At 36.4% G+C, this 17,636-nt stretch overlaps 1 protein-coding gene across 1 annotated transcript in view; it reads left to right on the forward strand.

Moving 5' to 3' along the window:
* Window positions 1-17,636, forward strand: part of EPHA6 (EPH receptor A6) — an 837,864-nt gene that overhangs the window by 654,695 nt on the left and 165,533 nt on the right. Inside the window, exon 11 of the mRNA XM_006868630.1 lies at window positions 11,328-11,389. Within this exon, the coding sequence (XP_006868692.1) occupies window positions 11,328-11,389 (62 nt within the window). The remainder of the gene's footprint in view (window positions 1-11,327; window positions 11,390-17,636) is intronic.

Raw genomic sequence — 17,636 nt, forward strand, 5'->3', positions numbered from 1 at the left:
GGACCCTACCCAGAGAAACAGAGATGCCTGAGATAGAGACAGAGATGATGACATGGAATGATGAAGCAACTGGGAACTTTGGACCCAGAGAGGGAAAGGGCCGAAAACTGGGGGGAGGAGGGGAAAGTTTAGGGGGCAGGTTTCTGGGATATACCCTTTGGGTGGTTGATGATGCATGGAAGGGATTAGAACCTTGGCAATGAGATGTTATAAAATGGAATGAATGCAAAACTAAAGTTCTCCCATGTAAACTATCACATAAATTCAATATCAAAAGTATATTGAAGTCCTAATATTTTTTTTTACAATGTGACCATGTTGAAAAATGAGGTCTTTCTCTGAAGTTGTTGTCAGTTATGTTAATAAGATCATGCTGGAATAGAATGAGTCCTGGTTTTATCTGAATAGTGTCTTATAAAAGAGGAGAAGAGACAGAAACACTCACACCTAAAAGCCAAAGAATGCCAAAAATGTCCAGGATTACCACAAATTTGGATTGGAAATTTCCACAAATTTCCTGAAGGAAATCCTATTGAATTCCTCCTCAGTATATGTTTAAACTATATATACTGAGGCTGTCTGGTGTGGTGCTGTAGGATCAACACTGGAATGCAAATCACAAGGTCAGTCGTTCAAACCCACCAGCTGCTCCTTGGAAACACTATATAGGGTTGCTGTGAGTCGGAATCGACTCAGTGTCACTTAACAACAACATATATATTGAAGTATGTGTTTAAAAGGGAGCACAGTGGCTCTGTAGGATAGGCACTGGACTGCAAACCACAAGGTCAGCAGTTCAAGTTAACCAGCTCCTCCTCGGGAGAAAAATGAGACTTTCTGTTCCTGTAAAGATAAAGCCTCGGAAACCCTATACAGTATTGCTATTGAGTTGGAACAAATTTGATGGTACTAACAACAATAACCAGAAATTGGAAGAGACAAGAAAAGATATTTCCCTAAAGTAGACAGAGGGAACATGGCTCCATAAATACCCCACATTTAGACTTCCAGCCCCCAGGACTGTAAGACAATAGATTTCTGTCCTTTAAAGCCACTTACTTTATGGTATTTTGTTACTGCACCCCTAGGAAGCTAACAGAATTACAACGTCAGATTTGTCAAAAAAAATAGTTACTTTAACATCCCAAAATCTACTAGCATAATACATCTTGTCAATAGAATATTTTAAAATATTACATGATTATCTCAATAGATGCAGAAAAACTTTCTGGTCAAATCTAACACCTTTTCAGGAGCACTGGTGGCACTGTAGGATGAGCACTGGGCTGCTAACTACAAGGTAAGCAGTTCAAACCCACCAGCCACGTCTTGGGAGAAAGATGAGGCTTTCTGCTGTCATACAAATTTATAGCCTCAGAAATCCTATTTAGCGTAGCTGCAAATTGGAATTGATTCGATGGTACCTAACAACAGCGACACCTTGTCATGATAAAAGACTAGGATAGAAAGGGTAATCTTCAAACTGAAGAGCATCTATTAAAAGTCCACAACTCGCAACTAACAGTAGGGAGTCCTGGTGTAGCACTAGACTGCAAAGTCGGTTTGATCTACAAGAGCGGTGGTTCAAGCTCACCAGCCACTCCTTGGAAACCCTATGCAAAGACACTATGGCTTGTAACTGACTCAACATCAATTAACAACAGCAACAACAAAAAACTCAGTGGTCAAAGACTGCATGCCTCCCACCTAAGTTCAGGAAAAAGCAAGGGTCTTCACTCTTTTCTATTCAACATTGTATTGGAGGTACCAGCTTGGACTACTGACATGAAAAAGAAATAAACAATTCCAGATTTGGAAGTAAAAAGTAAAATTAACTCTTTTCAAAGATGGCATGATTTGCATATAAAAATCTAAAGAATTCAGTAAAAATTTATTTAAAAACCAGGCCGTTACCTTTAAATTTTCAGCAGGAGTGCAGGATATAAGAAAAGTAATTGTATTTCGATAGACTTGCAAAGCAAATTCCAAAAATGTAATTAAATAAACAGTCCCATATACAATGCCATCAAAAAGAATAAAATACTTTGGAACAAATTTAATAAAAGAAGTACAAAACTTATACTCTGAAAACTACTGTTGAAAGGAATTAAAGAAGATATAAATAGGAAAAAACTCACTTTAATGGATCAGAATAATTAACGTGGTTAATATATCATGGATTTAATTGTGTCCCACCCACCCCCATTTTTTTTTTTTTGTCACTTTGGCTGGGCCATAATTCTCATTGGCAACTATGTAATCATCCTACTTTATATGGCCTGATACTCATCAGCCAATCCATTGAAGAGGATCTGGGTCATATGCAATAACTTTAATTAGGTCATAACCCTGATCCGATGTAAGTTGAGTTTCTCTCTGGTGCGGTCTGAATCACCCTTTATCTTATCAGAGAAACAAGAAGAAAGAAACCAAAGAAGGACCTACTATCACCAGGAAAGATGAGCCAGGAGCAGAGTGTAGCCTTTGGATCCAGGGTTCTGCACTGGGAACTTCCCAGATTCAGGGGAAGATTGATGCCAAGACATAGACATCTCTGGTACTGTAAGATAAGCACTGGACCGCAAGGTCGTTTGAACCACAACATCAGTGGTTCAAATTCACCAGCCGCTCCTAAGGAAGCATATACAGGGTCGCTTTGAGTTAGAACCAACTTGACAGCATTTAGCCACATCCACAACAATAAGATATCAGGCCCACAGAAGTTGAATGGAGACAAGGATCTTCTGGCAAAGTCAATAACGAGAGAGGACACTCTGAATTTGGACTTCTGTCCTCCTCAAATGTAAGAGAACAAATTTCTGGCTTTTGAAAATCACTCACATGTGGTATTCCTGTTATAGCAGCACTAGATTACTAAGACTGATGGAGAAACATTTATCGACAGATCCATTGCAATCCCTATCAGAATCCCAATTGACTTCTTTGTACAAACTGAAAAGTTAATTTTAAAGCTTCTATGAATTGCAAGGAACCCAGACTAGCCAAAACAATCCTGAAAAAGAATAAAGGAGGAGAATGCACTCTTCCCAATTTCAAATCTTGCAAAAGTAATCAAGACAGTTGAACTGAAAAGACATGAAGATCAGTGGAATCAAATTTAGAGTTCAGAAATAAATCCATACATCTATAGCCAATTGATTTTCTATAATGGTACTAAGACCACTTAATGGGGAAAGATTTCTTCCAACATATGGTGCTAGGATAACTGGATGTTGTTGTTGTTGTTAAGTGCTGTCATGTCTATTCTGACTCATAGTGACCCTGTATAGGGTTTCCGAGGCTGTAAATGTTTATGCAATCAGAAAGCCTCATCTTTTTCCCATGGAATAGCTAGTAGTTTCGAGCTACTGACCTTAATGTTCACAGCCTGATTCATAACCACTACACTACCAAAGCTCCTTAGGATAACTGAATAGCCATATGCAAAATAATGAAGTTGGACCCTTACTTCACATCATATACAAAATTTAACTCAAAATCAAAGATCAAATGTAAGAGCAAAAGTGTAAACCTCTTAGAAGAAAACCAAGTAAATCTTCATGACCTTGGATTTATTGAAGCATTCATCAGATACATAAGGCTTAATCAAGCTGAAAACTTTTGTGTTTTAAAGAGATCATTAAGAATTGGAAAAATTATCCACAAAATGGGAGAAAATATTTGAAAATCATGTACCCTATGAGGGCTTGCAGGACTCCTGGTGTGGTGCTGTAGGATCAACACTGGACTGTAAACCACAGGGTCAGTGGTTCAAATCCACCAGCTGCTCCTCAAAAACCCTATACAGGGTTGCTATGAGTCAGTACAAGCAACAATAAGGGCTTGCAAGGAACTCTTACAATTCATTAATAAAGAACAAATAACCCAGTTTTAAAATAGGCAAAAGAGCTGAATGGACAGTTTTCCGGAGTTGATATACAAATGACCAATAAGCACATGAAAGATGCTCAACATCATTGATCAACAGGAGTGGAAATCAAAACCACTGTAAACTCTTTACAGCCACTAGGCTGGCTAGAATCAAAAAGTCAGGTAATAAATAGTGTTAGTGAAAGTCTCCAGTAACTGGAATCCTCATGCACTGCTGTGAGACAGTAAAATAGTCCAGTTGCTTAAGAGAACAGTCTGGCAGTTCTTCATACAAATGTAGAGTTACCATATGACCCAGGAATTCTACTCTCAGATATATATATATACACAGAGAAATTAAGACACATGCCCACACAGAAATTTGTATGAGAATGTTTATAGCAGCACTATTCATAATACACAAAAGGTAAAAACAATTCAAATAATAATCGATGGACAATTGTGTAAACCAAATATAATAGATCCATACAATTAAGTATGATTCACCTATAAGAAGAAATGAAATACTGACATATAGATTAGCTTTGAAAATATTACCCTAAATCTAAGAAGCCATCATTAGAGAAACACATTCAATATGATTCCACTCATTTGAAAGTCCAGAATAGGGAAATCTCTAGAAACAGAAATTGGATTAGAGGTTGCTTAAGGGCTGTAGCAAGGGGGAAGATGTTAATGGGATGATAACTAAAGGGGTTTCTTCCTGAGGTGCTTAAAATGTTGTAAGTTTGACTCAGCATGGTTGCATATATATCTGTATCCATGGAATTGTGTACTCTAAATAGTCAATTTTTGTGTGTGAATTATAAGGGAAAAGGATGTAAAGAGAGGAGAAAGTAAACAAACAACAGTTTTTCTATAAAGGACAATGATTCATGTGAGAATTTACAATGTAGATAGTAAGCTGTTTATTTCTGTTTGGTTGTTTTTTAAGTATATCATTTATTAAGTGGAAGTAATGAGAAAGGCAATCTGCCAAAGAAGGAGGGAGTGGCAGATAAAATCATACTCAGGGAATTGTGAGCCACCTAGATTACAGAGTCTTGGTGTGTTGCTGTAGGATAAGCACTGGACTGCTAACCACAATGTCTCGGGAACCCTATACAAGGTTGCTGTGAGTCGGAACTGTGTCCATGTCTCCATGGCACTTAACAACAGAGAATTTGAAAAACAGGAGGCATGGGAATAAAGGAGGTAAAGATGACAATGGGGAGAAAAAAAAAGAGAGAGAGATTATGAAGGAATTTAATTGTCAAGCAGTTTAGACATTAATTCTGCAATAAACAGTGCAATAAGTACATGTTAATGTTTAGAGATTAGCCTTTTATAGCAATTGCTTGATAATTTATCTCTATTCTCTTTTCCATACACAACCCAGGAGTGCAGGGATCTTGTATTACTTGAAGATGTTTTTCCAGAACCCAGAGGGATACTTGATACATGTTGTTGGGTACTGTGAAGTCGATTCTGGCTCAAAGTAACACCATGTAGCAGAGCAGAACTGCCCCATGCTATATTCTAGGCTATAATCTTTATGGAAGCAGATCACAGGGTCTTTCTCCTGTAGAGTTGCTGGATGGACTAAAACCAACAACCTTTTGGTTAATAGCCTAACACTTAACCATTGCACCACCAGGGCTCCTTACTTGATACATAGTGTTGTTGTTATTAAGTACCGTCAAATTAGTTCCAACTCTTAGCGACCCTATGATAGGGTTTCCGAGGAACACCTGGTGAGTTTGATCCACCCATCTAGCAGTTCAAACCAACCTTGTGATCCAGTGCTTTAAACCATAGTGGTGGTGGCGGTTATGTGTCGTGGAGTCGGTTCCGACTCATAACGACCCTGTACAGGGTTTCCAAGGCTATAAATCTTTAGAGGAGCAGAAAGACTCATCTTTCTCCCACAGAACAGCTGGTAATTTCAAACTGCTGAATTTGCGGATCACAGCCCGATTCGTAACCACTACATTCCTGATAGCTAGTAGGCATTTTAAAAATTATATTATGGATCACTTATTGTTCAAAAAACAGGACTAGTGGTTTTGAAAGGCTTGGCTTGTGATGGAGAACGATAATAGGAGCAAAGAAACCAGTGACAGATTCTTGCAACAAAAGAAATGAGAAAAAGAGAGGAGAAGGTGGACAGTGACAAAAGATTTTTTATATAATCAACAAAACTTGGTAGCCTATGGACTAACAGAGGTTTGATTAAGTGTGAATCCAATAGTTCAAATCTGGATAAGTAGATGAATGATGTTTAAACTGAGGGAGCAATATAAGGAGAAAAGAAAAGTCAGGGGAAATGTTAAGAGTTTGAATTTGAACTCACTGAGACAGATTTGTACAGGACATGATCTGATAATCAGCAGGTAAGAGTATTAGAGGAAATTAATTCTCCAATTTGGGTGCTTATCCTATGAATGAAAACAGTGATCTAATATATTATAACTTTGTTCATATTTATGTCACCCATATCTTTTGAATGCCTTAGAGAGATAAGAAAATTATTTCATTATTATCATATCCATTTGAGATTATAATTACACTTTTCTATCTCTGCAACAGAAACAGGGGTGGTAGAAATAGATTAAATAACTGGCTTGAAAAGTCTTGAATAACAGCTAGGGAAAATATCAGGCACCCTGTCAATCCAAGTTATCACTACAAATGTTATTACCTGATAGACAAAATAGAGACATAATATAATGTTAAATAAACTAGAAATGATTTGAATCTGTAATAGTGTTTGGAGCTTGTTGAGATTTGTTTTGATTTCGGATGTTACTGACTGCACACTATAAGTTGGAAAATCAATACGAAATACATCTAGCATGAACTCATTACTTATAAGAAAATGTTAACACTCTTTCATATATCTTCTCTAAGGACAAATCTAAAATCTGTTTCACTGGAAATATATTTCCCCAACATTTTTCTGGAACATTTAAAGAATGCTTGTCTTTTGCTTTAACAACAGGACAAAAAACATTTTTGTGATCATATAGTATCTCCAGACCACATACGTCACAATCACCATAAATATTTGTTGTTGTTGTTAAGTTTTGTTGTTAAGTTCCGTCGAGTTGGTTCCAACCCATAGCAACCCTGTATGGGGTTTTTGAGGTGCAGCTGGAAGGTCAGAACCACTGACCTTGTGGTTCAAACTGATCTTGTGATCCACCGCATTATCTTTCAGCACCACAGATGCTACAAATCTGATAAAGATTTCTTCATCAATAGCCCATAAAAGTCCCAATGAAAAAAAATAGGTATTCTTCTCTAAAACAAAAATAGATATTATAGGATGATATAATTCATTGTTTCTTGAATATAAATAAATAAATTCTTAGGGGATTTTGATTCCAAAGTAATTAAAAATATCCATATCCATTTCTGGGCTATTTATGAAGGAAACCCTGAGAATCTCATTTTGTGTGACTTTTAGAATCTTTTACACTCAACCTGATGAGCATTCTGAAAAAGATCTGGGGGTTTTATGAATTGGCTACCATTCAAGAATCCTGATATTTAAACATTGACTTCAGTACAATGCAAACATTAAGGTGATTATGTGAGTAGGCACTTGGAGTAACTAGCTGATATATTTTGAAAATGTTAAAAGGCAATTCAGAAGCACCAGTGGCTCAATGGCTAAGTACTGAACTGTTAGCCAAAAGGTTCACAGTTCATACCAATTAGCCACTTGAGAGGAGAAAGACTTGGAGATTAGAGCCTGGGAAACTGTATGGGGCAGTATCTACTCATTGGCAAACAACAACAAAAAGAGAATTAATGACTTTAAAACATATTTTATAAGAGTAAAAAGGAGCTCTGGTAGCATAGCAGCTATGAGTCAGGCTGCTAACTTCAAGGTCAGAAGTTCAAAACTACCAGCCGTTCTGTATGAGAAAGATGAAGCTTTCTGCTCCCATAAAGATTTATAGCCTCAGAAACCCTATGCATTATCGCTATGAGTCGGAACCAACTCCACAGCATACCACTAACACCAAGAGTAAAATTTAAATCTAATTTTTTTAATATTAAAAAGATGTAAAAAACTGTTATCAACATGTAATACATGTAAAGAATATCATCTTATTGTTATAACTTTACTAATATCTATCTTATTGATTATAAAATATAATCATAGATTGTAAAGTTGCTTATAAGCTTCACAAGGTAACTATCAAAAACCACTAGGAAACAAATTACAGGTTAGATGCCAGCAATATTTCCTAAAAGCAATGCCTTTTTTTAGAAATAACAGCTGCTCTCATTTGATGTTACTGTACAAAAGACAAAAGATGAAAAACTGAAGTGTGAAACTTCTAATTCACAAGCAACCAAGAGAGACTTCATTTGACTTTGTATTATCCTTAATGAGAAGATGAAACTTACCACCGATGAATTTTCAAACTGAATAAAAGATTTCCCAAGGAGTTAAAGACTAGTTGTTAAGTGCTGTCAAATCACTTCAGACTCATAGCGACCATGGAGCCCCAAGGAGCAACTAGTGAGTTTGAACCACCGACCTTGTGGTTCAAACCAACCTTGCAGTTCTGCACTTTTCCTGTACTGCCACACCAGGTCTCCAGTTTCACAGTTAGAGCTGCTAATTTCGTAGTGCTTTGTATTCATATGGATTAAAATCAAGCTGAAATACTTCCATGCTACCTTCATGTTGTTGTTGTTGTTACGTGCTTTGGAGTCGGTTCCGACTCATAGCGACCCTGTATAGGGTTTCCAAGGAGCCACTGGTGGGTTTGAACTGCCTACTTGCGGTTAGCAGTCCCATGCTTATCCTTCAGCACCACACTAGCACTCCACTACCCTCTTGGGTAGTATGAATTCAAATAGACAAATTTGTTTTTATGGCACACCTACTATACTCAACTCTATGGGAAAGAATCTCAGTGAACTGGGATACAAAACATCTGTAGGAAGATAAAGCAAACAACGTAATGTAAAATGAGGTACCACAAATGTGCAGGCTATAAATGTTATTGGAACTCAAGTATGGGAAATTTCTGGTAGTGTAGTGGTTCTGAGTCGGGCTGCTAACTTCAAGGTCAGCAGTTCAAAACTGCCAGCTGCTCAGAGGAAGAAAGAGGAAGCTTTCTGCTCCCGTAAAAATTTACAGCTTCAGAAACCCTATACAGGGTCACTGTGAGTCAGAACCGACTCCCCGGCACACTAACACCACCACCAAGATAATTAAAAGGATCTTTGGTAGCGTAGGGGTTACTAACCTCAAGGTCAGCAGTTCAAAACTACCAGCCATTCCATGGGAGAAAGATGAGGCTTTCTGCTCCAGGAATGAGGTCACTATGTGCAGGGTCACTATGAGTTGGAAATGACTCCACGGTACTTAACAACAACAAAATAATTAAGGAGACTCTCAAGGAATTGGAGCAGCGATATAGGCAATAATGTCAACTGGTGCAACCATGGGTGATATAGTTACCTGAGAAAGACAGGATCCATCACTAGAAAGGACAGACTAACCAAATGAGACTTAGAGCTTTTAGCTATAAATCTTGTCTGAGAGGCACTTCTAGCATAAAGGTTAAGAGTTTAAGACCTAAGACAGATTGTCTAACACTGTCATTTACTAGCTGCTTGACTTCAAGCAAATCGTTTATTCTCTCCCTCAATGTCCTTATCTGTGTTTTAAGGATAATAACAATACATATGTATCACTATAAGAGCAGTGCTTACACCTCATATATGCTCAGTGGCTGTAAATGCTTTTTATTCTAATAAGGCTGGTGTTCTTAAGGAGAGAATAAATGTTAAGGAAAAGAACAACTGACTAACTTATCATTGGCAGCAGTGGTATGAGAAATCAGGAAGTCATTGTACCCACACAACTTTTTTCCTTTAATATCTATAATTCATAATACAGATATTATAATGGAATAATGGTCTCAACTTTTAAATTTAAGAATAAACTTGACCTTTTATTTTCCATGCCTTGTTAATTAAGCATTTCCATCAGTATCATACGAGTAACTGCATACTATCCAAAACCAGTGGCCAAAAAACTATTTCATTAGAAATGTTCAGATTTAAAACATGGATGGATCTTCTAGAACCCTGCCGGCAATAGTGCTGATAGTTCATTTGACCTCAATGTTTTCTAATAAGGTTTTTTATTCATATTTAGGTAAAAGCAGTGACTTTGAGGGTCATTACATAATATAACTTAATATCCACCACAAATGGAAAAGTTTTTTGGGTTCTAATTCTATGCATGATAAATTGGGAGCTTTATTACTACATTTAACCTTTAGCACATCTTTCTTTAAAATAGAGATTCAAATGTAAAATCTAGCATTTGCAGGCATTGTAGTAATTTGTTATTGGCACTTTTTTAAACACAAAAGTTCATAAAAGAGATATAAATTGCAGTACAAGATCTAATATTTCTATCATTGGTATACATAAATTCTTTCATGATCTTCTTTATGTTCATGAGGAAAAACACCTGCATAGGTTGAATTGCTAAAGAAAAGCTATTGAGAGGCAAGAAATACAGAAGTAAAAAGTAAAGTGTTATACATGTTTATTTCAGGTAAATATCATTTTTCCCTTCATCTGTAATTAGTTAATTTTTTAAACTTAAGAAATTGGGAAAGTAAATGCATTCTTTACTTTGAAACAAATCTGTTACTTATATCTATTATTTGACCTAATAGACATATATTGGGAGCTGTAAACAATTGCAAACAGATGTGATAAAGACAGAAATAAATGATTTTCAGTTTCTGATTTTAGCTTCTGCACCTGAGTTACTTATATTTCATGTACTTCAGTCATGCTCTGTTGATCTAATAAAAGTCCAATAAAGAAATGATCAGAAACATTACAAATCCCAACCACTTTGTTGCATGCATCAATCTACTTAAGGTTTTCTGTTTAAAACTCCTCCAAAGCAAACTACAATGAATGTTTATTATTTTTAAAGATAATTTATAATTGTCACCTTTCTGATTTGCCTTATGAATATTGCAGAAATGCTCAGTCTAATATAATTCTGCCATAAATCCACACCACTATAGGAGAAATTATACTAGAACTGCCAAAGCCACTACAGTGACTACTTGAGCCCTGACTTTAACTTGTTGATTTCCTTTTTATAAAAATCTAGAGAACAAAAGAAATATCATCTAAACAAGTGATTGCAGATCTTAAAAAGAGGAAATACTAATTCATATTGTAAAGCATGTCTCTTTTATGAACTCAGAAAAAATAATGCTATAGAGAAATTGAGCGGTGCCCATGTATGAGTAGGTTCATAGAAGCAGATTGGTAAATGAAAGTGCTATTAATAAAATACAAATTATTTCACTTCCACAGCTAGAACTCTCAAGCGACAACACATATTTCTGTAATTGTTCTAATCCTTGTGCATTCTCTTGCTGTTTTTGCAGGCAGACCCGTAATGATTGTGGTGGAATACATGGAGAATGGATCCCTCGACTCCTTTTTGCGGGTAACATGTTCCTTTCTGATGGCATTTAAATAAGCTATTCTGAGTTCTATATTTAAATCATTCATCATACATTAATTTTTGCATAACTTTATTTGTAGATTTTTTTTTCTGTGAATAATGGCAGCATTTTTTAATACTGGATACATCACAGTATACTAAGTGGGGGTAGGGAAGGAATGTACACTAAATAATTGGTGGTTGTTGTTGCTGTGTGCTGTTGAGTTAGTTCTAGGATTTCCTAGGAACGGCTGGTCAGCTTGAACCACCAACCTTGTGGTTAGCAGTCCAGTGCTGATCCTAGAGTGCCACACAAGGACTCTATAAATTCACTTGTCATATTAAATATATGTTTCTTTATTATATTACCATGAAGAAATTAAATGAAGCACAGTCACTTCACAAAGCTAATTATTTTGCTTGATCATGTTTAACTATTTGCTACTGGTGGTGCGTTGTTGAGTTGGTTCCAACTCATAGTGACCCTGTATAGGGTTTCCAAGGCTATAAATCTTTTCAGAAGCTAAAAAGGCTCATCTTTCTTCCTGGGAACAGCTGGTGGATTCAAACTGTTGACCTTGCAGTTATCAGCCCAATGTACAACCCACTATACTACTAGGGGTCCTTTTTAACTATTTAGTAGGATAGTGTGTGTATTTTTAATACACTATGCAATCAAGATGTATTGTTCATTACTCGTCATTAGAATGCCAAGTTTAGGAACAAAGAGGAAGGATCAATAGTTGGAAAATATGGCCTTAGTGATAGAAATTATGCTGGAGATCGCATGATAGAATTGTGCAAAATCAATTATTTGTTCATTTCAAATACCTTCTTTAGACAGCATAATCAAATATCTTGATTATACCCATGGACCTTACCAGACGGAATACACAGAAATCAAATTGACTACATCTGTGGAAAGAGACAATAGAAAAGCTCCATATCATCAGCCAAAACAAGACCAGGGACAGATTGTAGAGCAGACCATTCAAGCTGAAGCTGAAGAAAATGAAAACAAGCCCAAGAGAGCCAAAATATGACCTTGAATAGGTCCCACCTGAATTTAGAGATCATCTGAAGAGCAGATTTGATACATTAAACACTAAAGACTGAAAACCAGAAGAGTTGTGGGATGACATCGAGAACATCATACATGAAGAAAGCAAAAAGTCATTCAGAAGACAAGAAAGAAGGAAAAGATCAAAATGAATGTTAGAAGAGACACTGAATCTTGCTCTCCAGTGTACAGATGCTAAAGCAAATGGAATAAATGAGAAAGTACAAGAACTGAACAGAAAATTTCAAATGTCAGCTCGAGAAGACAAAGTCAAATATTCAACAAAATGTGCAAAAATCTGGAGTCAAAAAACCAAAAGGGAAGAACATGCTCAGCATTTCTCAAGCTGGAGGAACTGGAGAAAAAAATTAAGGCTCGACATTCATCATTAAGGATTCTCTGGGCAAATTATTGAATGATGCAGAAAGCATCAAGAGAAGATGGAAGGAATACACAGAGAAGATGGAAGGAAGAAAACGGCTGATGTTCAATTGTTTCAAGAATAGCATGTGACAAAGAGCCAATGATACTGAAGGAAGAAGTCCAAGGTGCACTGAAAGAACTGGCAAAGAACAAGGCACCAGGAATTGATGGAATAAAAATAGTAATCTTTCAAGAAACTGAGGGGCCACTGGAGGCACTCACTCATCTATGCCAAGAAATTTGGAAGACAACTGTCTGACCAACTGGTTGGAAGAGATCTACATTTGTGCTCATTCCAAGGACAGGTGACCCAATAGAATGTGGAAATCATTGGATAATATCTTTGATATCCCATGCAAGTAAAGTTTTACTAAAGGTAGTACAGAAATGGCTGCAAGCATACATTGATAGAGAACATCCAGAGGTTCAAGCCGGATTCAGAAGAGGACATGAAACAAGGGATATCATTGCTGATGGCCGATGGATCTTGGCTGAAAGCAGAGAATACAAGAAAGATGTCTACCTGTGCTTTACTGGCTAGCAAAGGCTTTCGATTGTATAGCTCATGACAAGCTATGGACAGCATTGTGAAGTATGAGTATTCCAGAATACTTAATTGTGCTCATGAGGAATGTGTACATAGACCAAGAGGCAGCTGTTCAAACAGAACATGAGAACACGAAAAGGTTTAAAATTAAGAAAGATATATGACTGGGTCGTATTCTTTCATCATACTTATTCAATCTGTATGCTGAGCAAATAATCCGAGAAGCTGGGATCAGGCATCAGGATTGGAGAAAGACTCATTAACAACCTATGATATGCAGATGATCCAACCTTGCTTGCTGAAAGTGAAGAGGCCTTAACATACTTACTGATGAAGATCAAAGACCATAGCCTTTGGTATGGATTGCGTCTCAATGTAAAGAAAGCAAAAATCCTTACCACTGGACCAATAAACAACATTCTTATCAATGGAGAAAAGATAGAAGTTGTCAAGGACTTCATTCTTCTTAGATCAGCTATCAGCACTCATTGAAGCAGCAGTCAAGAAATCAAATGATGTACTGCATTAGGCAAATCTGCTGCATAAGACTTTTTTAAAGTGTTGAAGAGCAAAGATGTCAGCTTGAGGACTTAGGTACACCTGACCCAAGCCATGGTATTTTCAATAACTTCATATGCATGTGAAAGCTGCACAGTGAATAAGGAAGACCATGGAAAAACTGATGCATTTGAGATATGGTGTTGGAGGAGAATATTGAAAGTGCTGTGGGCTGCCAAAAGAACAAATAGATGTATTTTGGTAAAGTGTAGACAGAGTGCTCCTTGGAAGCCAGGATGGCCAGACTTTGTTTCTCATACTTCAGACATATTGTCAGGAGGGACCAGTCGCTGGAGAAGGATATCATGTTTGGTAAGGTGGAGGGTCAGAGAAAAAGAAGAAGACCCCCCCCCGCAAGCAAGATGGATTGGCAAAATGGCAGCATCAATGGGCTCAAGCGTGGCAACAATTGTGAGGTTGGCCTAGGATTGGGCAGTATTTCGTTCTGTTGTGCATAGGGTCACTGTGAGTCAGTACCAACTTGATAACACCTAACAACAACAAATGCACCCCTTAAACCAATGTATATTCACAAAGAGTGACTCAATTTAATATTTTTTAAATCCTACCATTTACTTTGTTCCTCTTAAATTCATTTGACTAGACTATTCAGAAAATAAAAGAAGGAATGAAAACTAGGCAGAGACAGAGTAAAAAATTTTAAACTATTTTTGTTAAAAGTGACATCCTTAAAATATCCCTTATTTTTTTTTAAATAATTTGTTTTATATAAAAGTATAAAATAATAGAGTTGAGAAGGATGCAGGAAATTATATTTCAAAGTGTATTTGTTATATCTTTAACATTTAAAAATGGTCGATGTTCAATTGTTTCAAGAAGTAGAATGTGACAAAGAGCCAATGATACTGAAGGAAGAAGTCCAAGGTGCATTGCAGGCAGACCGTGTTGCAAAAATATTTACTGATAGCAAGGAAACACTGAAATGTGAAAGACATTCACACGAGTCAATATTTTTCATGCCTAACAGACTATTCATATTTTAACTTCATTGTGTTATTTAATATATGTCTATCTAAAGAGACATCCGTTGAGATTCTGTAGGCTCAGCACCAGACTGCAAACCACAAGGTCAGCAGTTGAAACCCACCAGCTACTTCTTGAAAACCTTACAGGGTCGTTATAAATTTGAACCAAATCAACCGCACTTACCAACAACTAAGAAAAATATATAACCATTTTCCTTCCTTACAAAAATGGCTGGACTTTTTTCATTTGGAATGAGTTATGAAAATTTTCTTCTTCATTGTCATTTGAATACATAATCTGAAGTATTCTGTCTTTACTTCAGATTTTGCTTCATGTTATTTCAACAAGTTTTGAATGCATCCACTTTTCTTTCTTGATCTTTTTCATTTATTTTTCTTGACTTCATGCCCTCTTCTTACAACTGCTTGCAACATTGTTGTTGTTGCTGTTAGGTGCCATCTAATTGGTTCCAACTCATAGCAACTTTATGCCCAATAGAAGGAAGAACAGCCCAGCCTACACCATCCTCACTATCATTGTTAAACTTGAGCCCATTGCTGCTGCCACTGTGCCAATCCATCTCATTGGGGCTCTTCTTCTTTTCCACAGACTCTCCACTTTTCCTAATATGATGTCCTTCTCCTGGGACTGGTCCCTCCTAATAATATGTTCCAAGTATGACAGAGGAAGTATGTTAGCAGTGATGATATTATTTACATGGTCACAGGATTCAATGTCCAGATTCAATGCCAGAAGCCGAATTCAGCTAAATCATCTAGTTATTATACAGCAATGCAACTCACAAAAAGTATATACTCCACCAGGTGTGCTCTTTTAGACAAAATAAAATTCATACATGTTTTGGGGACATGACTGTTTCTTCTTTCCTGTAGCTATTCTCATATTTGTTTTTTATAGTTTATATTTATTTCTCCTGTAAATGTGATAAATCATTTTAGAATATTTTACCAGGACCACCTATGGTACTTGAAATGCATGCATCCTTATGCCATTCAATATACTTTTTTCATACAAATATTTTTATCAGCCACATAACAAAATGACTCATTATCTAATGATGTTTGGCATAGGTTTTTTTATTTCAACTATATCCTAGAGCAGGCTATAATGGCAAATTATGTAGCAGATAATCTAAATTGCAGCTGAAAATTATATCAAATGATTGCCTGTTTCAAATTGAGGAAAAATGTTAGTTTCAGATATACTTTTTGTCCTGCTGAAATATTGTTGTTGTTAGGTGCCCTTGAGTCTGGTCCAGCTCATAACAACCATATGTATAACACAAGGAAAAATGACCTTGTCCTGATGACCTTCATAATTGTTACTATGTTTGAACCCATTGTTACAGTCTTGTATCAATCCATCTTTTTGAGAGTCTTCCTCTTTTGTCATTGAACCATCACTTAACCAAACATGCTGTCTTCCTCCAGAGAATTGTTTCTCCTGATAACAAGTCCAAACTACGAGAGACATAGTCTCGCCACCCTCCCTTTGAAGAAGCATTCCTGCTATACATCTTCCAAGACAGATTAGTTCATTCTCCCAGGAAGTCCATTCAGTATTCTTCACCAACATCATAATTCAAAGACACAAATTCTTCCTCTGTTTTTTTTTTTTTTACCTATTGTACAGCTTTCCTTATTTATTGGACAGCTTTCTCATGCATCTGAGACAATCAAAAATAGTCCTCAACGTGATCTCTTTGCTTTTTAACACTTTAAAGAGGTTTTCTGCAGCATTTTTCCCAGTGTAATATGTTGTATGATTTCTTAACTAATGCTTCCATGAGCACTGAGTGGAGTCAAGGAAATGAAATAAAACCCTTACAACTTCAATATTTTTTTTCCATTTATCATAATGTTGCTTATTGGATCAGTTGTGAGGATTTTTTTTATTATTATTTTGGTGTGCAATCCATTCTTGAAGATCTTTGATCATTGATCTTTGATCTTCACCAGTAAGTTCTTCAAGTCTTCTTCACTTTCAGCAAGCAAGGTTGTGTCATCTTCATGTTGTAGACAGATTGTTAATGAGTCTTCCTCCGATCCTAATGCCACATTCTTCTTCATATAATTCAACTTGTTAGATTATCTGCTCAACATATAAAATGAATAAGTATGATGAAAGGATAAAACCCTGATGCAGACCTTTCCTAATTTTAAACTATACAGTATCCCCTTGTTCTGTTCTTGGTCTATGTTAAGTTCTACATGGGCACAATTAAGTGTTCTGGAATTCCCATTCTTTGCAATGTTACCCATAATGTGTTATGATTCACATAGTCTATTACCTTTGTATAGTCAATAAAATACAGGTAAATATCTTTATGGTGTTCTTTGCTTCCAGCCAAGATGTATATGGCTTCAGCAATGATATCCTTCCATATATGTCCTATTCTTAATCCAGCTTCAAATTTTGGCAGTTCATTGACAATGTAAGACTGCAATTATATTTGAATTATCTTCAGCAAATTATACTGTGTATTAATGATATTGTTTGAGAGCACCCACATTCTGTTGGATTGCCTTTCTTTGGAATAGGCACAAATAAGGATCTGTTCCCATAAATTGGCCAGGTAGCAGCCTTTCAATCTTCTTGGCAGAGAGAAATGTTTCCAGTATTGCATCCATATGTTGGAATGTTTCCATCAGTAT

This window comes from Chrysochloris asiatica, unplaced genomic scaffold (assembly GCF_000296735.1).
Source record: "Chrysochloris asiatica unplaced genomic scaffold, ChrAsi1.0 scaffold00120, whole genome shotgun sequence".
In the NCBI taxonomy this organism is placed as follows: domain Eukaryota; kingdom Metazoa; phylum Chordata; class Mammalia; order Afrosoricida; family Chrysochloridae; genus Chrysochloris; species Chrysochloris asiatica.